Source organism: Podarcis gaigeae (assembly GCF_964106915.1).
Source record: "Podarcis gaigeae genome assembly, chromosome: 1".
NCBI lineage: Eukaryota > Metazoa > Chordata > Lepidosauria > Squamata > Lacertidae > Podarcis > Podarcis gaigeae.
In genome coordinates, this window is record NC_139678.1 from 131,508,096 (window position 1) to 131,529,703 (window position 21,608).

At 45.0% G+C, this 21,608-nt stretch overlaps 2 protein-coding genes across 11 annotated transcripts in view; both read left to right on the top strand.

Moving 5' to 3' along the window:
- Positions 1 to 9,554, top strand: part of PIKFYVE (phosphoinositide kinase, FYVE-type zinc finger containing) — a 97,347-nt gene extending 87,793 nt beyond the window's left edge. For all 8 annotated transcript variants that reach the window (XM_083702959.1, XM_083702961.1, XM_083702963.1 and 5 more), the window contains 4 exons: positions 365 to 493; positions 2,703 to 2,964; positions 3,420 to 3,494; positions 5,107 to 9,554. In XM_083702959.1, the coding sequence (XP_083559085.1) occupies positions 365 to 493; positions 2,703 to 2,964; positions 3,420 to 3,494; positions 5,107 to 5,222 (582 nt within the window). In that variant the 3' untranslated portion in view covers positions 5,223 to 9,554. The remainder of the gene's footprint in view (positions 1 to 364; positions 494 to 2,702; positions 2,965 to 3,419; positions 3,495 to 5,106) is intronic.
- A 4,838-nt stretch (positions 9,555 to 14,392) lies between these two features.
- The window catches only part of PTH2R (parathyroid hormone 2 receptor), a 38,313-nt gene continuing 31,097 nt past the window's right edge, over positions 14,393 to 21,608 (top strand). For all 3 annotated transcript variants that reach the window (XM_083709509.1, XM_083709510.1, XM_083709511.1), the window contains exons 1-2: positions 14,393 to 15,395; positions 21,055 to 21,160. In XM_083709509.1, the coding sequence (XP_083565635.1) occupies positions 15,330 to 15,395; positions 21,055 to 21,160 (172 nt within the window). In that variant the 5' untranslated portion in view covers positions 14,393 to 15,329. The remainder of the gene's footprint in view (positions 15,396 to 21,054; positions 21,161 to 21,608) is intronic.

The following is a 21,608-nucleotide window of genomic DNA, read 5'->3' on the forward strand; positions in this document are numbered from 1 at the left end:
TGGGTCAGAGTGACTCAGCAGGAATGTGATTAATGTGATTGGCTGTCACCTGTTTTAAAAAGGAAAGCCTGTTTAACAGTGGGCGTGGTTGCTGTGGTGGTTGTGCTGTGGTGTGGTGATGCTGTGTGGAGAGTATTCGTTTGCCTTAAGGAGCAGGTACTCTGTATGGACTGTTTTTGTAAACACCTGTATATACCTCACATTAAAAGACTGCACTGGGAAAAACCTGGGACTCTGAGCGTTTCTGCTGAAAGCACCGCAAGGAATTTCACGACAGTGCTGTACGTATTTAGGTGCATTTCATTTGTGAGCTGAAACAGGAACAACTTTTCACTCGGCAAATCAACTGTCTCTTCTATCTCAGAAGCCAACGGCTTTGGCCAAGATTCTTGGGGTTTACCGGATTGGTTACAAGAACTCTCAGAACAACACGGAGAAGAAGCTTGACCTGTTGGTCATGGAAAACCTCTTCTATGGCAGAAAGATGGCTCAGGTGAGAAAAGGCTCACTGGCAAAGTGGCAAGCTTGCCCCTGCGTTGGAAACTCTTGCATTAGGAGAGGTGGCAAAGCTGCTAACAGCAGTTGGTTACTGTAATGGTTCTAGGGGTTGCTCGTGCGTAAGTTGTCGCCACACCTGGCTGGGCTACCTGGGTGAACCCTTTCTGTCTGGACAGCCTCTCACCCGTGGTTGTCTCAATTGCTGGCAGAATCCGTCAGTGGGCGTTTCTTGAACTTCTTCCAGCAAAGAAGTTCTTTGACACCAAGTCTCCTCCTACTCTCCCTGCGCGGAAGTCTTCTGCGCAGGGAGGGTGTGGGCAGCGGAGTACCCATGCTCTCCCCGCTGGTCTCCAGCAAGGAGTCCTGGAGCCCCCTCGCCAATTCCCCCATCTGCCCCCCTTCTCCACTGGTGCTACGCTGATTTCCTTCCCCAGCAGATGGGCTGCCTCTCTCCCTGCTGGGACCCTCTCCGGCATCCCTCTGGAGCCTTCCCTCCGCCTCTGGCTACGATGGCAGTTCCCTGACAGTTACACATGGAGCTGTTCTGCACTTGCCTGCATTATTTGCATTGGACTTTGTCCGTCTTCCTCCTCCAAAGGTTTTACACCAGTCACTTGGCTTTGAGGGCCAGCCATACCTCCTCACAGCATTGTGACCTCCAACATGCACATGTGCGTACATGGAATAAGTCCTTGTTTCATGTAAGCAGACACAGCTTCATAGTCCCAGGGGAAAATATATCTCTCCCCGCCCCTCGCAAGCAGTTCTCTGCTCTTAATCTGAAAGCTACTTCTGACCCTGAGGACAGCGAAACAATACAAATTGGTTGCTAGTAGTAGCTAGGATCCTGCATTTCCTTCCAAATGGCTGTTCTGAGTTCCTTAAACTTCAGTATGTGGCAGCCAGCATATTCCCACTCTCTCTCTACACACACACACACACACATTATATATTTTGTATGAAATTAAGATAGCAGTGGCTTGAATTCCTAACGGGGGGTGAGGAATCTCCCTGCTCTTCTGTCAGATGCTTTTCTTAGTGTATGCCAGGCTTGGAATTACCATGAGAAATGGTTATATTTCTCTGCTCTTTTTTCGTTTTGTGGCTGGAAGACCAGAGGCTGCTGGCGTTACTTTTTAAGTCCCATGTTCATGCATCTGCAGCTGTGCAGAGGTTTGACCATGGTGTGCAGCCGCTGGGATTCTCCAGAGGTTTAATTTCACCCCCGAAGGCACACTCCATTGTCTCTCAAGGCAAATTGATGCCAACAGGGCACTACCCACTCTAACTTCACCCACTCTGATACTGAGGGAAAGCAGTTTGAGGTGCTAGTTTAGAGACTTGCGATAATACTGATAATAGCAGTAGACCTACTAATAGATATTAATTTTTTTAATGAATTTCTCAATAAAATAGTTCTGTGTAACAAACCTTTCTATTTCCCTCCCTGATTAAGGTAGTGAGAAGTTGGGGGACTTCCCTTATTAAGTTAACCAACTGCTGTTGCCCTAGGAGTGCTGCCATTCTGAGGCAGTGTTATAAACTGAGACATGAAAGCTAAATGGCACCTTAAACCTAGGTTATGGGCGCAACAACGGAATGTCTAGGTGCATTTTTTAATAATAAGAACACAAAGCTGAAAATGTGAACTGCAGCTAAAATATTATGTTCAATTTTAGCATGGTCTTCCCCTTCCCTGGCCCACCCCCCTAATATTCTGAAGAGGGTCTCTTCTCCAGTCTTCAGAGAATAACTGGAAGTGGGGAGGCAGGAGAAGGTCCTCCTTTCCTTCCACTCCGCAGTTTTAATCTGAAATCTTAGGCACAGCACTGCGCCCAGAGCTCAGAAATGGCTTGCGCTGATGAAATCTCCTGTCACAAAATGCGCCTAGAACAATGGGAGTTTCAGACATTATTCTGAGGGAAGTCATTTCGAACTCCCCCTGTCACAGTAAACGACAGTTTCTAGTTTACTGTGAACACAGAGATTGCTGCCTGTTTTGCTCCTTCATTGCAGCCAAGATTTGTTCTTGGCTTACTAAGCCTGGTTTGGAGCGAGACAAGGCACTTTTCCTGTTGAGACCCACCACTGAGCCAAGTACCATGGTTTGATGCTCCTGCTCACAGTGGGGGAGGAGCAAAACAGGAGGCACCTCACAGGATAAACCGTGGTTTACCAAAACCTGCTGTCTCTTCTGCTGCTAGGTTTTTGACCTGAAAGGCTCCTTACGGAACAGGAATGTGAAGACGGACACAGGGAAAGAGAGCTGCGATGTTGTTCTGCTGGATGAAAACCTCTTGAAACTTGTGCGGGACAACCCCTTGTACATCCGTTCTCACTCCAAGGCCGTGCTCAAGGCTTCCATCCACAGTGATTCCCATTTCCTTTCCAGCCATCTCATCATTGATTATTCTCTTCTTGTGGGCCGGGATGATACCTCCGACGAACTTGTGGTTGGGATTATTGGTACGTAACCTTTCGACCCCAAAAACCCGTGGGGTGGCTGCCCGTGCGAGAAGATCTTCCCATCATTTAGGTACCACGCGGAGTCCGCTTGGGGCTGCCTGGACATGGGAGCTGCTCCACACAGCAGACTCAGATCCCATGCACAGCACACGATTAAACTGCACCACTTCCTCGAAAGAATCCTGGGAACTGTGGTCACGGTGCTGGGAACTGTAGCGTAGCGCTGTGAGGGGTAAACTGCGTTCCTGGGATTCCCAGGAATACGCCACATTCCCTCGGTGCATCAAGGCAATGAGCTTGAAAATGATATGGGTGAATAGCATTGCAGAAGGTGCGGAGAGATGGTGACATATATATAGAGGGAACTGTGAAGGGTAAAGACTGTTAATGGTACCGATTCTGTGGAGCATCAAAACCTCTGTAGCTCACCCATGCTACTTATCTTTTTGTTACAGATTACATTCGCACATTTACTTGGGACAAAAAGCTTGAGATGGTGGTTAAGTCAACAGGCATTTTAGGAGGACAAGGTGAGTCTTAATTCTTAGCTATCAATACATACACTGTAATTTGTTCCCCTTCGCCTCTTATTCCAGTTCTCCTGTAAGTATAAATATGCAACCATATATATATATTATATATATATAAAGGTAAAGGTACCCCTGCCCGTACGGGCCAGTCGTGTCCGACTCTAGGGTTGTGTGCTCATCTCACTTAAGAGGCCGGGAGCCAGCGCTGTCTGAAGACACTTCCGGGTCACGTGGCCAGCGTGACGAAGCTGCTCTGGCGAGCCAGCACCAGCGCAGCACACGGAAACGCCGTTTACCTTCCCACTATAAAGCGGTACCTATTTATCTACTTGCACTTTGAGGTGCTTTCGAACTGCTAGGTGGGCAGGAGCTGGGACCGAAAGACGGGAGCTCACCCCGCCGTGGGGATTCGAACCACTGACCATATGATCGGCAAGTCCTAGGCACTGAGGTTTTACCCACAGCGCCACCCGCGTCCCTATATAGTGCCAAATGCTGGATAACCCTTTTAAGTAATACATTCTTAAGGGTAACATTTAAGGGCCTGAATTTATTTTTATTTTTCCATTAAGAATAAATATTCCTAGTTCTTCCACTAGTACCAGTTTTGGTGTTCAAAACCACTTTGGTGTAGTTGTTTTGAAATCGGGGGCTATGTCATTTCACCAGATTACTAAGGAGGGGGAGCAAGAGGCCCAGACCCATTACTCTTAGTCCTTTCTCTCTCTCTCTCTCTCTCTCTCTCTCTCTCTCTCTCTCTGTCTCTGTCTCTGTCTCTGTCTCTGTCTCTGTCTCTGTCTCTGTCTCTGTCTCTCTCCCCCGCCCAAAAAAAGGAGAAAAAAGATGTGGGTTCCAGAGAGGTCTTGTGAATGAAATAGAAGGAAAGTTGGAATATGGGACTTGAGGGTTCGATTAAGGGTCCCCATATCTCTCCCTCCACAAATAATTTGAACACTCATCCAGGTCCGTTACTTCAAATGTTGGCTTGGGAGCATTATCAAAACAGTTTGGAAGATACCGTAGATCTCCTTTCCTGGTGGGGGTGGGGTGGAGGAATAAATTTGCTTATTAGAATTCTTTCCTTGGCTGGTCCTAAATACTTCCTTGGAAGTCCCGTCCTGTCAATGTGACATCATAACCTTTGAGCAGAAGCACAGTGCTTCGAAATGTCATGCTGCTAAAAATGATTGGATACTTAGCTCTGTTTGATAGAGATGGCAATTATGTAAAGCGCAGAAGATATTTCTTAGGCATGGCTGTTGCCTGCAGCCTAAGAATATATATTCTCTAAATGGGGTGGAGAGCGGAGAGCAGAGGTATAATCCTCTGGGATTTTTGCCCTGCTGATGTGGATTTTACAGTCCTCATAACATGAGGTCTTGCATTTGGCAAGCCCCTTGTCAAAGAGAATCTAAAGACTGGGCAGTACTGAACATTTTGCACTCATCAGCTCCTGAGGGAAAACCCAGAACAGATTTAGGTGGGGGGGGGGAGGGGGAAGAATATTCTGCAATTCTCCACTGGGGTACAACCCATAACTTGTGATGTATACAACAGATTAGTTATTCCTAAAGTTAATTTCTAAGACAATTTTTTCTCTGTCGTAAATTAGGTAAGATGCCAACAGTAGTATCTCCAGAACTGTACCGGACGAGGTTTTGTGAAGCAATGGACAAGTATTTTTTGATGGTGCCAGATCACTGGACAGGGCTGGGCCTGAACTGCTAAGGTAAGGCACCTCCTCAGGGGATGGGATGGGAGCCGCCTTCTGATTAATTAGTAAAGAACTCGAGCGAAGGCTGTCCTTTCACACGTCCAGCCCCCAACTCAGTGTCTTCAGTAGCAGCTAAAAGATCTTCAGCCACTGCCTGCAGAAACTGGCGTATCAAAAGAAGCAAGCCTGCACTTTAGGTGCTGGAATGTTAACGGAAGAGGCCGGAGGAGAGTCTTCAGAATCTGAGCGGGACTCTGTCTTTGGAAAGACACAGGCGATCCCATCAAATAGATCGGCCAGGGTGAGCCTTCCACAGATTACGGTAAATCCCACTGGAGTTCGTGATGACGTCTTACACGGAAGGCTCTTGCACCACAGAATAAAGTGTCTTAATAGGAAATAACAGTGGGCATGTTGTCCCCAAATCAGACTGTTGCAGCTTGTTGCAGTGAGGATATTACAGTCTCTTTTAAAAGCATCACAATCATGAGGAGCTCTGTACATCTCTTACGAATGCCGCTGCTGTCATGAGGGTTGATTTTCTGTTAAGCGTTATTATTGCGTCTTCTCTCTGTTATGCACTGATGTTATTTTGCAGGTTTCCATGAGCAGTATTAGAGGATTTTATCATCATTCCACTCCCATCATCTGAAGCCTTGCTTTTCTTTTAATGGTGTCAAACTTCCTGGCAGTCAAATATTTTACTGAAGGGCAACATCAGTAATGGCAGCTTGGATTTTAGTGTACAGCGGTAAATAGAGCTGCCCTCTTTTCAAATGAAATACACTAGCATAACAAATTTTCTCCAGAAGAAGGTCCTTGACTAGCTACTGCATTTGTGTATTGAAAAGACCTTCTCCCCCATCCACGAGTTGCACTTTGTTGTTTTTCGTTAGTACTCCCCCTCCCCCCTTTAAATGGCTGCCTTAAAGAATCAAGCCTGTAGTGTCCTTCTCCCTGGCTTGGTTTGGTTTTTCATTTCAGCACCATTTTGTAGAACATAATGGGTCTCTCTACTGGACACACACAGGTTGTGTAAACAGACCTGGCTGATTAAACAATCATTCCTTTGACACTAGGTGCTCTGAACAAACAGCTGAACTTAGATGGTGTGAGTCAGCCGTAGGTATGTGGAGATTGGGGTGTTTTTGCTACCTGAGAATAAGCACTTACGATTAGTTTTTTTGTAAATAGGAAACATTTACTTTATTTTCTACATAATAACGGCCAGTAAAAATAAGGGTGTGTTGTAGTTAAGGAGGCACGGCGGACATTGTCCCCGAACCTTAATAGTTGTCTGGAATATTGGTTTGAGCACAGATTGTATGCAATGGCTGAGATTAGTTTACCTTTATAGTCCCTCTTCTCCCTGCAGCAGGATTCCCCAAAGCAAGGATGGAGAGGATTTTGGCCCTCCAGATATTGTTCCCCTATGACCCCATCCGCTCCAGCTGGCATGGCCAGTGCTCAGCCACATTGGGAGTTGTCGTCCCAGCATCCTCCGGGTTTCCCAACCCTTTGGCTACAAACCATTATGAGTGAAAAGTCTATGGCCATAATAAGCAGCACTGCTGCGTTACCTCCCTGTAACCCCCCCCCTCAATATATGTGACCCCCTGTATCATGTAAAGTGGGCAGAGTTCTCTGTTGAAAGCCAAGAAGCCATCTTAAAAGCACATCCATTAAGCCAGGCAGGCGTATAGGGTGAGAACGTTGACCTCTGTACATCAGTTAGGAGTTTAGTTCTGGCTTAGGTTGACAATGAAAGCACAGAGCTGTCATATCTGGGGTGTACGCTGGCCTGTTACAGCCTTCCCCAAACTGGTCTGCCCCAGATGTTCTGCACTACCAGCACCCATCAGAACCCAGCTGGCATGGCCAATATTCAGGGGGTTGTACTCCAAAACTTTGGAGGGCATCAGATTGGGGAATTGTGTGGGTTTTCTTTCCCCCCCAGTGTACACCTTGGAGGAACGGTCCAACTCTTAATTTGATTTCCAGCCATTGTATTATTTTGCTTTGTTCGAGTCTGCAGTTGTAAGACCTTATATATGAAACCTGATAACCAGTTTCAATAAATGAGAATTGTAGCTGAGCTTCGGCCGCTTTTACATTCCCTATTTCTCTGCTGACCTTCAGCTTTGAGTGCTTTGAAAACATTCCTTAATTAAGAAAGATGCTGTCATCCATCCAAGTCTCTAGTTTAATTAGCAGTATTAACACCAAGCCAGAATAAATGTTAAAGTCGGGGTTGACTTGCTGCTTGAGTTTTCAAGAACAAAGTCACCTTCCTGGGAGGGGGGAGCTGCTTCCAAAATAGTTTTGGTAACTGGCAGGTTTATATGCTACAACTATATTTGTTATGGGCCGGGCTGCGTGTTGCAGGACAGTTTATTTCATTCATATTTTGATCCTGTTCGTATGAGAAGCTCAGGATGGCTGTGGTATGCCTTTTCTCTAAGAGCTGGGCTGGTAGAAAACTATTTGAACTGTTGGAGGGCTGCAAGTTGAGTTGAGTTGGAAAGGCCTGGCTTTGTCATCTCCCACCCTCTGCATGCTCCAATTCATGTAGAGAAGGTTCTACTTCACATGTGAATAGAGCAGAAATGTGGCCAAATGATGTCTCGTTCCAGCCGAAGAAGCAGACCTCTGCTTAATGCTGACCAAGTCAGGTGTGTGTTGCTATTAGCTTAGTGGTTGTGCTGAAGAATCAAATGGCAAGTCCTTTGAGGGCAGGAGGAGGAAGACAAGCTATCTTTGATTGCAAAGGCAGGGATATGGCATGCGAGAGGCACTTGTCTCTCATCGCATTGACTTCACCAATGAAAAGCATTTTCTCCAGCTCTTCCCGTGTCTGAAAATGTGTGCTGGTTACAGCCAGGGCAACCTGCTCTGAGAGAGAGGAGCAGGGTTCCTGGAGCATTTCCATGGTCTTATCCTGACAAGTAACATACTGCTGGTTGTTCGGATGCTGCCTTTGGATAGAGCTTTTGTGGGCAAGACTTGGGAGCATTCAATGGATTTGTTAAAATGCATAGTGTGAGAGAGATTGATTCAGAGGCCTGGTCTGCACACACAACAGAAAGTGATGGTGGAATCCTGAAATAGTATCACCTCAGACTGAAGATGAGCTGGCGGCTGTCTAACTTCACAGCGTGTCCATGTTAAAAAAACCAAACCCTGTAGGGAGAAACGTAACACGCCAAGGCAAGAGGTCCAGCTCATCTTTTCTTCCCAGTGTATTTTGGTATGTTTTTTAGCATACAGCATTGAAAACGTGATCCCTGACTATAGCATTGTTCACTCTGTTGTACACATAAGCAGACACTTGCACACAGAGTCTGTAATGAATATCTCTCTAGGACGAAGGTTGGTCACTAGCGCAATCATTGCTGGCTGAGGATGGACAAACAGCTGAAACTTGACGGCCTCTTTTTGTAACTTTTGCTAAGAAGTGGTGGGCTGGGGTTTTGCATCATCATGGGAACATACTAAATACAAAGCAGCTGAGTTTGGCTAGGTTAGCTTTTCTTTTCTTTTCTAAATTGGCCTTTCCATTTCACGTTCTCCAGTACTGACCATCTGCATTTCCTATATGTAGAGTGTTGTTAAATATTTCCTGTTATGCATTTAACTTCTATTGCTGCAAGGAGATTTTGAAGGACAGCCTACCTGTCCCAACGGGAACAGGCCTGAAACCTTTAGTGCCAAGCGCCTGAAACTTGACGGGTTATTATGAAATTCCTGGCCTGTTTTTGGGGGGGTAAAAATCAGGTGCTAGCACAGCAGTATTTTCTAGAAGCATTTATGTTGTACAGTGTTCAAGTTTTGGACGGTGCAATAGGTTCCTTTTAATCTTGCCATGTGGATCCCACATATGACTCCGTAACAGTAAAATAACTGTCTACAACTTACTGAGCAGACGTGTTCTGTTAACTGTTGTTTTGTTGGGGAAAATAAGAATGGGTCATTTGATTTTGTTTGAAGTTTTTTGGCCTTTTTATGTTATTGTCTGTATAGTTCAGTCTGTAAATGGCAGGCCATGCTTCTCTGGAATGTGCAGGAATTGGCATTGTACTGTGTATGAACAGTTGAGGCCCAGGGGGAATGTTGCATTTGTGTTAAGATGCCACAAAATGGGGAAGGAGTAGAATCAATCTCTTTAAATACCGCACACTAGCTGTAAACTATATTGAAAGCACTTATTTAATGTATCATAATGTATATATTTGTACCCTACGTTGGTTATGGATGTATTTTTATGATATTGTCATGCTAAACTAATTATGTTGGCTCTTTCATTTACTAAATTGTACATAGACAGGAAATAAAGAGTACCTACTGTACCTTGCAGCTTTTATTTCATTACTGTCTCTGTGTGACAATCTACTTCGGACAGATGGGGTTTGGCTTAACTCCTGGGGTGCAAGAACCTGAGTTGCTTGTACAATTGTACCTCCACTTACATATCCCTCTAGATACATAAACTTCAGGATACGAAGTATTTTTCCAGGTTTCACTGCGCACGCATGCGCAGAAGTGCTAAACCGCACAATGCGCATGCGCAGAAGCGGTCCTCTGGTTGCAAATTCCTCGGGATGCGGCTGGACTTTGGAATGAATCCTGTTCACAACCGGAGGTGCCACTGTAATAACCAGAACATGATACTCATTTTAAAAAATGTACACTTGTAGTTTGTGTGGGTGCTGACAGATACAGTACAGACATATTAAAATATGAGTCAGTTACTTCTGAGAAAAGTATTTACAGAATGCTTTAAAACATCAAAATGTATTTCTGCTTGACAGCCTCTATGAAGCAGACAAGGATGGCAACTGTAAAAAAAACACATGTCAAAATCTTTGTAAGAATCTAGCCTTAAGGGCTTTCCTGACACAAAGTTAATTTTAACTAATGAAATGATGCATTAAGCCAACCTCCAGTCTGGTGGTAATTGTATTCCAAAACATCTGGACAGGCCACCAGGTGGGTGAATCCTATGTTAGGCACTAGTATACAGACATCAGATCTATTTTTCTCTAGTATCTATGACAAAAGCAAAGGACATTTGAATGTCACAATCTGTTGCCACCAGTGCTGCCATTTCACGCTCTTGTTCTGGCAATCCTTTGTCCCAATTTTTCTCCGAAGTCTCTGTGTCCTCTTTAATTCCACTTCCCATTTCATCCTTCTCTGGTCCACTTTCAAAATTCACCGTTTCATCTGTCTGAGCTCTTTTATTTGCTCATCAAACTTTTGCTGAAGGATGCCCACAGTCGATGGAACGTCCCAACGATGTATTTGCCATACCAAACGCTCTTGGACCTACTAACAATTCACTCTCTGCCTTAAGATGGACTCCGGTGAACAAAGCAACTCCGGTGTGCAAAGGCACTACGTCAACCATTATATTTGATACTGTTTTCTTTCATTTCTGTGTTGAAATGTGTAAACATATTTTGGAAATGTCTATATGCATTTTTTTAAATGTAAATGTTCATGCATCTGTATGGATTGTTTATGCCACCACCTCATCTTCTGGACAGAAGCCACCACTGAGCTTTAGGACTTGACATTCGATGTTGCCATAGCTGCATGCTCTTCACCAATGTGCAAATGTCGAAGTGCCAGGTAATTCTGAGCCATGATTTCCAGAAAAAAGCTGTACTTTGATGCTGACGTTTGATACTTGGAGCCATTCACATGTCTGCAAACTAGCATATTGAATATATAAGCAGATTCTTTCTAATTTGCTTTTCTTTTGTGTGCACTAAAAACCCTAACCATTACAGTGGACGTTTGGGTTGCAAATGCGCAGAAGTGGGTTTGCCGCATGCGCAAAAGTGCTCTGCGCGCATGCATGCAAGCGCTCTACAGCACCGCATGCATGCACAGAACAAGCGAAGATTTCAGGATACGGTTGGGCATCTGGAACGGATCCTGTTCATAGCCGGAGGTACCACTGTATATTACAAAATCTCAACTTTTCCATTCTGCCCTTAACGTATCTTAAGTCTTAGTGACTGTAATGAAAAATCACGTGGGAACAAAAAGCCAGTGGGAGTTTTCTTTACAGACAACTGCTCTAGGGTTCCTAAATGTGGATTTTGAAACAATTGTGGGGAACCTTTGACTCTCCAGATGTTGGACCATTAGGTCCAGTCGTGATCGACTCTGGGGTTGCGGCACTCATCTTGCTTTACTGGCTGAGGGAGCTGGCATACAGCTTCCGGGTCATGTGGCCAGCATGACTAAGCCGCTTCTGGCGAACCACAGCAGCGCACGGAAACGCCATTTACCTTCCCGCCGGAGTGGTACCTATTTATCTACTTGCACTTTGATGTGCTTTTGAACTGCTAGGTGGGCAGGAGCAGGGACCAAGCAACGGGAGCAATGGGGATTCGAACCCTGACCTTCTGATAGGCAAGTCCTAGGCTCTGTGGTTTAACTCACAGCGCCACCCGCGTCCCTAGCAATATGCTTGAGGGTGACCTTTATTTTCACTTCAATTAGGAAAGTTTCCGGTAGCAGAATGTGCAGATATATGTATTCTAAGGCCTCTGATGTCGCTTGATCTCATATACCATTTTCACTCCAAAGTCAAAATCAGAGCCTGTCACAGACACCTTTGAAGTTTGCAGAGACTTTTGCATTAAACATTCATCGTTTGCATTAATAAGGAGTCAACCCTCTGTTGGAATGTATGCCACTAATTAGGTGACTCTATAATGATCTTTCCATCTTAAGAGGTTGGCTTGCAGTTGAAGCAGGGATATAATTTTATCTTGAAGTAGGAGAAGATAAAGAGCCTTGCAGGATCAGGTGAAAGGTTTATCTAGTCTGGCATTCTTGTTTCCCACTGTGGCCCACAAGATGCCTCTAGGAAATTGGGAGCTAGGCAGTATCACTCTCCCTGCTTCTACTTCCTGGCAGCAGGTATTCAGAGGCCCACGGTCTCCCTCTGTGATAACCATCATGCCTAGAAGCCATTGAGAGTTATTCTCCATGGATTTGTCTAATCTCCTTTTGAAGTAATATGGCAGCCATCTTTGTGGTCACAAATTTCATCTTAACTGTGTTGTGCGGAGGTGTACTGCACTTCCTGTCCTAAATCTCCCCAAAATTCATCTTTATTGGATGACTCCAGGGGATATTATGAGGGAGAAAAACTTATCAGCTCTCCTTTTTCCAGACCATACATAATTTAAGACTTTATGATGATTAACCACAGTGTTGGTTACGTTACAAGTGTTATTAAAATCCTGCTAATGCTTTTATGTGCTTGCAGTGGTCTCGTAGTTCAATTTTAAATTTTTTCCCATTCTTAAAGTTTTTGTTGTCTTGGTTTCCTGAGTTTTGCCATTTTGGCGGACTCCCAACAGCTTAATTTGCCATTCCTCTCTGACAGGGACTTTGTCTTCTTTACATCTTTGGGCTAATAACATCCATGCGGCTGTTGTCACGTACATGAGTCTTTTCTGTTCCTTTGGTACCTATAATTCCTAATAATAAACCTTCTAGTGTTGTTCATTATATATCATTTCCCAGAATGCTTTTATTACCTTACATGACCACCACATATGATATAATAATAATAATAATAATAATAATAATAATAATAATAATAATACATTATTATTATTATTATTATTATTATTATTATTATTATTATTATTTTTTATTATTTATACGGCTGGGCCTCCCCAGCCACTCTGGGCGGCTTCCATAGAAACCAAAAAATATCACACGTTAAAAACTTCCCTGAACAGGGCTGCCTTAAGATGTCTTCTGAATGTCAGGTAGTTGTTTATCACTTTGACATCTGCTGGAAGTGCATTCCACAGGGCGGGTGCCACTACCGAGAAGGCCCTCTGCCTGGTTCCCTGTAGCTTTGCTTCTTGCAATGAGGGAACCGCCAGAAGGCCCTCGGCGCTGGACCTCAGCATCCGGGCAGAACGATGGGGGTGGAGACGCTCCTTTAGGTATACTGGACAAATACTGGTGCAACAGAACACCGACACCAGAGCAGTGCGCGGAAACGCTGTTTACCTTCCTGCCGGAGCGGTACCTATTAATCTACTTGCACTTTTTGGCATGCTTTTGAACTGCTAAGTTGGTAGGACCTGGGACTGAGCAACGGGAGTTCACCCCATTGCGGGGATTCGAACTGCCAACCTTTTGATCGGCAAGCCCAAGGCTCAGTGGTTTAGACCACAGCGCCACCCGCGTTCCTTTTTGCTAGGGGTCAAATACCACTGGTACATCATTTCCATATAATTTTCTTTCAGTGTATAACAAGCCATGAATTTTAAGTCAGTTTTCCATAACTTTTTCCAATCTGAAAATTGGATATTATGCCACAGATCTCTCTCACCCAGTGTTTCATTACAGATTTAACTTGCTCATCTTTTGTATGCCACCAAACTAAGAAGTTTTAAACCCTTTTAAATTTTCCCATAAGGGACTTGTTCCATTTTAGTTGCCATTCTATGCACCTGTTAAAACTCTACCCAACATTAAAAAATAAAATTCCTGGACTTTTGGTGGTTTGGAAGGTAATGAAGAAATGCATTGAAAAGCATGTGATGGGTGGCAGGAAGACGTGTAAACACCTCACAACCAAATCCGGCTGAATGCTCAGTGTCATATGAACCAGTTAAGCAAGGACTGGACCTAGGCTAACCACCACGTAAGCCCATCAGGATGAATGCTGGAGAAGCAAGTTGGCTGTAAATTACATTAACATGTAATTTACCCTTTTCACAGGTGCCACATGTTTAAACTGAGCCATCTAGGAAGACTCCAAGATCTCTTTCCTGGTCAGTTAACCACTTCTGACCCCATAACCAGGGCCAGATTTAGGTTTGATGAGGCCCTAAGCAACTGAAGGTAATGGGACCTTCATATGTCCAGCTGTCCTTTGTCAACAACAAATTGTTGCTGTTTTTTGTGTTGAATATATGCTATATGGTAATTTATGGATCTGATAGGTATCTAAAGCCATTTGCACATAACAAAATATGTATTTTATCAAAGTAATATTTATTTTATCTTATATTTTGGAAATGTACATCCAGTTTTTCCCCCTTTATTTTTTTGGGGGCCCCCCAGGAGAGTGGGGCCCTAAGCTACAGCTTGTTTAGCTTATAGGTAAATCCGGCACTGCCATAAAACAAAATCTCTCTCTCTCTCTCTCTCTCTCTCTCTCTCTCTCTCTCTCTCTCTCACACACACACACACACACACACACACACACACACACACACAAAAGCTCGGGTTTTCCCCTGGCCCAGTGCGCAGTCATTTTGCACTTGTTTTGCTCCTGTGCTCCTTTTTCTAGGACTCCTGTGTTGCCCACCCTCCACTCCAGCTTTGCCCGCCTTCGCAGAGACCCACGATCCCATAGTACCCCCCAAAGGGATGGTGGAGAGGCAGCCTTGCTCATGTGATATCCAGCGGGCTCCTTGCAGGGGAGCCTGCGTCTTTACGCGCCTCTCCATGGTGCGCGCTGCCCATTTTATTCCTACCATCCTCTTAGGTCGTATCCCTTGACTTCTACGTTTACTCGGCACTCCTCGGCCAGGGCTTTCCCGATCCCGGACAGGGTCGCCTTTCTTATCCCGGGAGGCTGGCTAATTGCTAGCAGAGGAAAACCCGCCGCGGGGGAATCCTAAACCCGGATTTCGCGCCTCGCGTCTAGGAAAGGAGAAAGCCGGAGAGGCAACGCGCGCACCCGCAGCCGCCACCTGCTTGCCGGACGCGCGTTGCTGGCGCTCAGCGCACTTGCGCGCCTCTGCGGGCAGCATCTTGAACGCACCTGTGCGTCTCCCTTGGCTAGGCTTTGGGCAGCAGCAGCAGCATTTTCTTTCGACCGGAGGAGAAAGACTGAAAGGACCCGAAGCCGCCGCAGCCGCAGGGTCTCGTTTCTTTCCTGCGCCGATTCTTCCCCGCAGAAGAAGCCCAGACCTGCTCGTGGGATCGGCCTTGGGAGGGACTAGCAACTTGCTTCCGGGGTTCCCCATCTTAGCCATCGGGTTTCCTTGGCGCTTTCCTTTTATTCGACGTGACTTTTGCTCGGAGCCCCGAAGCGTCTCCAACTTTGCTCTCCGGTGGCGCGCGGGATGCCAGGCTCCTGGGGGCTCCTGGCGGTGAGCGGCTGCTTTCTGGCTCTGGCTGCATCGGCACAGGTATTATTATCATTATTACTGCTATTACTATTTATTAACTTCCCACACCTCCCGCCACACGAGGATCACAGGGCGGTTCACAATACAAAAGCACAAAAAGACACACCAAACAAAAACAAACGCCCCGCACCCGACACACCGCTTAAAAGCTCCATTAGCCAAAGGTCTGGGTTTCCCAACTTTGCGCATTTTCCCCCATTGCTTGCTCAGTCTTGCCCGGCTGCGGGTGGGAAGAGAGGGAACCGACGGTTTGGGTAGTTCCACCTTCCAGATCCGAGCGAGCTTTGCCGAATTGAGCGTTTGCAACTTCCAGCGGGGTCGGGCATTCGCGGCAAGCGAATCCTCAAGTTGAGCCACGCGCAAAGCCAACCTTTGCATCGGAACAGCGCAGGATTCGATCCCGTCCAAGGATGGGGCTATAAGAAAACGCGATAGGAACTTGCTTAGACCCCTAGCATTAGTTTCATAGAAAATACATCTCTCGATGTTTTGCTGTGCGGTTGAATCCTTAAGCGGGTCTCGGAATCCTTCCAAATCCGTATTCTGGTTGAAAGTTTGTGGGTTATTTGAAACGCCTCCAGGAGGCGCTCACAGCTATGTTAGTTTTCATTACAGTACACGGATTTTCAGCCAAGGAATGGGGGACCGAAAAACCCCTTTCAGGCAGCAAAATTTGTAAACTGATGCTGTTGGTAAATAGGATTCTGCTAGTTTGAGCGAGATTCCTTGGGAATCCTCATTTCTGTTGCATCGGTGGCTTGTCCCGTTTTAGCCAGATGTTCTCGGTTGCTACTGTCAGTCCTCCTCCTCGTCTTCTGAGCCAAGAGTGATTCAGCTCCGGCTTCTGTCGGAAAGGGAGCTTGACTTGCTGGAATGCTGGCTGGTATTCTGTGCTATACTTTGCCATCTGTTTTTTTTAAAAAACCATTAAGTCTAAATCAGTCTTTTCTAGAGGATTGCATGTGCACTCAAGGTGAGATATTCTTTTCCTTTAAAAAGCATTTAAAGAACCATGCAAGATTTAAGATATTCTTGGCTGCTGTTCATGTAAGCAGCTCTATACTGTACTGAGGCTGGATTAGAATTTGGCCCTTTCTGTCCCACCTGTAGCTTGTCTGGCACTGAATTGGATTGTTGGCTTTGAGGCCAGATTGAAGGCAAGATGTCTCCATCTCAGACTCCCGTAGGAGCCTGGATGTTGTGGACTACTCACATGAAACAAATTCTGATGTGTTTTGAAGGCACTGCTCGAAATTATGATACCTGAAAAAGTGAATGTGAGGCAGGCATCTTTTAATAAGCGTGTTAAGAAAACAGCTTGTAACCTACAAAGGCAGGAATATTCATAGTTGCCAGTGAAAGTCTCCCCTGCCCCACCCAAGGGCTGTTCCAAGTGTGTGAAGGATAAATCTCATGACCCATTTGACACTTAGGGGTCCTGCCCAGTTACCAGCGTGAATTGCTACCCCCCCATAGCCGAGGGGGGAGAGAGACCCAGAGTTGCATTTTTTTTTAAGTTCTAGAGAACTTTATTTTCTTTTTTTTAAAATAATATTTATTCAAATGTTAAAGGTTACAAAGGGAAAAAAGAAAAAACAAACAAAAAAGAAAAATACAAACAGTTAAAAAAAACAAATCAAACCTTCCCATAACTTATCTTTCATTTACTTGTTTCCTTGACCTCCTCATACCTCCCTTTTTTGTATTCTAGTTCAGTTAGATATTTCAGCAAATCCTTTCCATCTTTGTTTTTATCCCAATAGTTTATCTTAATATACTGTAATTTTACATTCTCTTCTTTCACCAATTAGCAATCCATTTTTACTTAGTCATTTATAACATTTCTGCTAAAACCACATAACTTCATTCCAGCATCCTTCTAACATTCCTTAATTTTACAATGTTTCTGTAAGTAAACTTTAAATTTCTTCCAATCTTCTTCCACCGACTCTTCTCCCTGGTCTCAGATTCTGCCAGTCATTTCCGCCAGTTCCATGTAGTCCATCACCTTCATCTGCCATTCTTCCCGGGTGGGCAGATCTTGTGTCTTCTAGTACTTTGCAATAAGTATTCTTGCTGCTGTTGTGGCATACATAAAGAAAGTTCTATCCTTCTTTGGCACCAATTGGCTGACCATGCCCAGGAGAAAGGCCTCTGGTTTCTTCAGGAAGGTATATTTAAATACCTTTTTCATTTCATTATAAATCATCTTCCAGAATGTCTTAATCCTTGGGCATGTCCACCAAAGGTGAAAGAATGTACCTTCAGTCTCATTACATTTCCAACATTTGTTTTCGGGCAAATGATAATTTTTTTGCAAGCTTGACTGGTGTCATGTACCACCTGTAAATCATTTTCATTAAGTTTTCTCTTAGGGCATTACATGCCGTAAATTTCATACCCGTGGTCGAGACCCAGAGTTGCATTTAATGCAGCCATGGGGAACTTGTGTCCCTCCAGATGTTGCTTGACTTGAATTTCGGTCACCCTTAGCTACTGATGCTGCTGGCTGGGACCGGTGGGATCAATGTCAGGAAGGCCACAGCACAGGCCGCTTTAGGGGAGTGTGACCGGTTAGGTCGCACTGGGTGTGAAGCCTCTGGGATGCCACAACTATTATGTAGAATGGAATAATATAATATAATAATAATAAATTTTATTTATATCCCACCCTCCCCAGCCGAAGCCGGGCTCAGGGCAGCTAACAACAATAAAATAGTGCAACATTCTAAAAACATTTCATTATAAAAATTAATTAAAATCAAATTGATGGCAACCATAAGCTTAAGTTCTGTAAAGATTGCCAGAGGAGGGAGTCAGGCTGCGCCCTGACCAAAGGCCTGGTGGAACAGCTCTGTCTGCAGGCCCTGCGGAAAGATGTCAAATCCTGCAGGGCCCTAGTCTCTTGTGACAGGGCGTTCCACCAGATTGGAGCCACAGCCGAAAAAGCCCTGGCTCTAGTTGAGGCCAGCCTAACCTCTCTGTGGCCTGGTACCTTCAGGATGTTTTTATTTGCAGACCGTAAGTTCCTCTGTGGGACATACCAGGAGAGGCAAGAGGCAGGGAGGGGCACAAAATTTTGGTTTCACATAAGGCACTGCTGAAATTTGAGGCCCCAAGGTGGCCACTGATCTGCAGTGTTAGAAATTAGCCAGGCGCCTTGTGTGTTTTGCTACTGGCGAGGGTCCAGGAAGTTTGGATGAGCCCTTAGAAACATCCATTTGAAGTATACATATAGAGTCTAAATGACTAAAGAAAGGAGTCTAAATGGAGTCCCCTCCACACCTCGTAGAACCACAGAATTGTAGAGTCGGAAGGGACCACGAGGGTCATCTAGCTCAACCCCATTTGGGTGGGAGGTCCAGCATACTGCAGTCCTCCCTCTTCCCCCTCCTAGTATGCTGATCCCATTAGAAGCAGGCCAGAGTGATACATGAGGGGTCTAGACAAAGAGGGGCTCCTGGTAGCCAAGGTGAAGGGTCGTGGTGCCTCTCTTTAAGGGAACTGGGTGGCTGAGTTAGCTTAACTGTATCACACAAGCCGGGAGGCGCCACTGATTTATCATCATGAGAGGCCCCTCTGTAGTCTTCCTGGTGGTTATCTTCTTCCAAGTTGCATGAATACAGTGAAACTCACCGGTTGCACATTCCAGAAGTAAAAGGTGTTTTACTCTTATTGTGCTTATTCAGGATCACTTAGCTGATACAGTGGTACCTCTGTTTACATACTTCATCCGTTCTGGAGGTCCGTTCTTAACCTGAAACTGTTCTTAAGCTGAAGCACCACTTTAGCTAATGGGGCCTCCCGCTGCTGCGCGATTTCTGTTCACATCCTGAAGCAATGTTCTTAACCCAAGGTAATATTTCTGGGTTAGCGGAGTCTGCAACCTGAAGCGTATTTAACCCGAGGTACCACTGTAAATGGGTGCTTCTTCCCCATTAGTGAGTTGATGCTTGAGGGGAATGGAGAGTTCTAATCTAGGTTAGTGATGGAGCGTGAAACCAAGGTAGTTATTTTAGATTACTGTATTTTTCGCTCTATAAGACGCACCAGACCACAAGACGCACCCAGTTTTTGGAGGAGGAAAACAAGAAGAAAAAAATTCTGAATCTCAGAAGCCAGAACAGCAAGAGGGATCGCTGCGCAGTGAAAGCAGCAATCCCTCTTGCTGTTCTGGCTTCTGGGATAGCTGCGCACCCTGCATTCGCTCCATAAGACGCACACACATTTCCCCTTACTTTTTAGGAGGGAAAAAGTGTGTCTCCAGTCAGCTCCCCACCCCTTGATATTTTATTAGCAGAGGCCCTGCAGTGACTGTGGCTGAACTCACAACCCCTATGCATGTAAATATCTCTCTATCTCTGTGGCATTATTTAAATTGCTTTGTGACAGGTGCTATAAATGAAGAGAATTTCATAGGAACGTGAATCTGTTCTGGGCCGTTTTTCCTCCTCTGCCTTATCTTGCTGCCTGCAAGTATTTAACATATGCCTTGGCAGTCTTTGCTTAATACAGTATTGATTTTTGCCAGTGTTGGAGTCAGAGGACAGCTCTGTTGGCTTGGGCAGATCTGCAGTGCTAATTGTGCTTTTCAACTAGCAGCTCTAGGCTGGCAAGCAGGGGGTCAAGCAGTTTGTTTTCCCTGGGACTTAAGAAACCAGGAAGCCTGACTCCATTAAGAGACTTTCTCCAACAAATATTTTAGAAGCATTGTTTATATTAAGAGGGCCCCTGCAGAGTTTGTGGGCAGTCCAACCATGACCTGTAAATTCAGGAAGGGAAACAGTTGCCCAAACCTTTGAATAATTACAATCTGGCAGTCGGCTGACTCATCCATCCCCAATGAGGATGAAGCCTAAATCTAGAATAGAAAGCCGTGTGTGTGTGTGTGTGTGTGTGTGTGTGATGTGGAAACATAATCTCACAGGCAGTTTGGGAGGAAGGTCTTGTGTTTTCTGCTTGCTGTCAGAAGAAAACTGCCCTTTCCATAATGACTTCATAATGTGAAAGTCTCCAAAGGCTAAGCTGTGCATACCAAAGGGAATGCCCTTTTTGCATTCAAAAGCGTCTTCCATCTCCTACTAGGATTAGCTTAAAATAAACTGCAATAATAATATACCACTATCAGGTTTCTTCAGAAAGCTCAGATCCACCATGCTGTCCTCATTTATTGCAGTAAGTGGAGCGTCAGGCAGGCATCTCTGTTCATTATCCAAAACAAGAAGTCTTTTTTCAATAAGAATCCTTCCGCACACAGACCTGTAGGGGAGGGAGTTGTCATTGCAGGCCTTTGCCCACTGTAGCAAAAAGTGTAGATCTGACACTGCTTTGATGTTGCAGAACAGAAAGCACATGAAGCAAATTCTTAAGTAACTGGCTCTGCTGGAACAAGCTGAAATGTCTGCCTCTTCATAAATTTGGGAACCGTTACTAGGAAACCTAGTGATACAATCAAAGGCAGATCAGGTTATGTAAAGTCCTGGTGTCTTAACCATGGCCAAAGCTCTGGGTATTTATTACTTTAAAATGTGTCAAATACTTCAGAATGAAAGTGCAGCCACTATGAAATATGAAAAATTCGGTTGTTTACCTTCTTTTCTCTCCTAAAAGAAGATCCTTCTTCACCAACCTTATTTCTGCCTGGGTTTGTGTTTGACAGGATGATTTCGATGACACCGTTACAATGGAGGACCAGATTTATCGTCTCCTGGAGGCCAAACTTCAATGCGAACTAAATATCACGTCTCTGCTACAGGAAGAAGGAGGTGGTGTTTCTAAATAATTTGTTTTCTTTTCCCGTCCCATTCCAGACCGCATTTCTAAGGTCTTGTTCACATTCTTGCTTACTCTGAATCCAATGTGCTCCCACTGCTAGTTTCCAAAGCCTCATACACACCATGTTAGCCACAACATGCCTATCGTTTCTTGACAAAAACTGCTGTTTGAGGTGCTTCCGCCCAAATCACCTTCAGTCCAATGAAGATCAAAAGAGAGTAAGACGACATTCCTTTTTATTTTATTTTTATTTTTATATTATTTTAGAAAATTTTAGCATACAGTAGTACAGTGGTACCTCGGGTTAAGTACTTAATTCGTTCCGGAGGTCCATTCTTAACCTGAAGCACCACTTTAGCTAATGGGGCCTCCTGCCGGCGCGCCGCTAGAGCCCGATTTCTGTTCTTATTCTGAAGCAAAGTTCTTAACCTGAAGCAC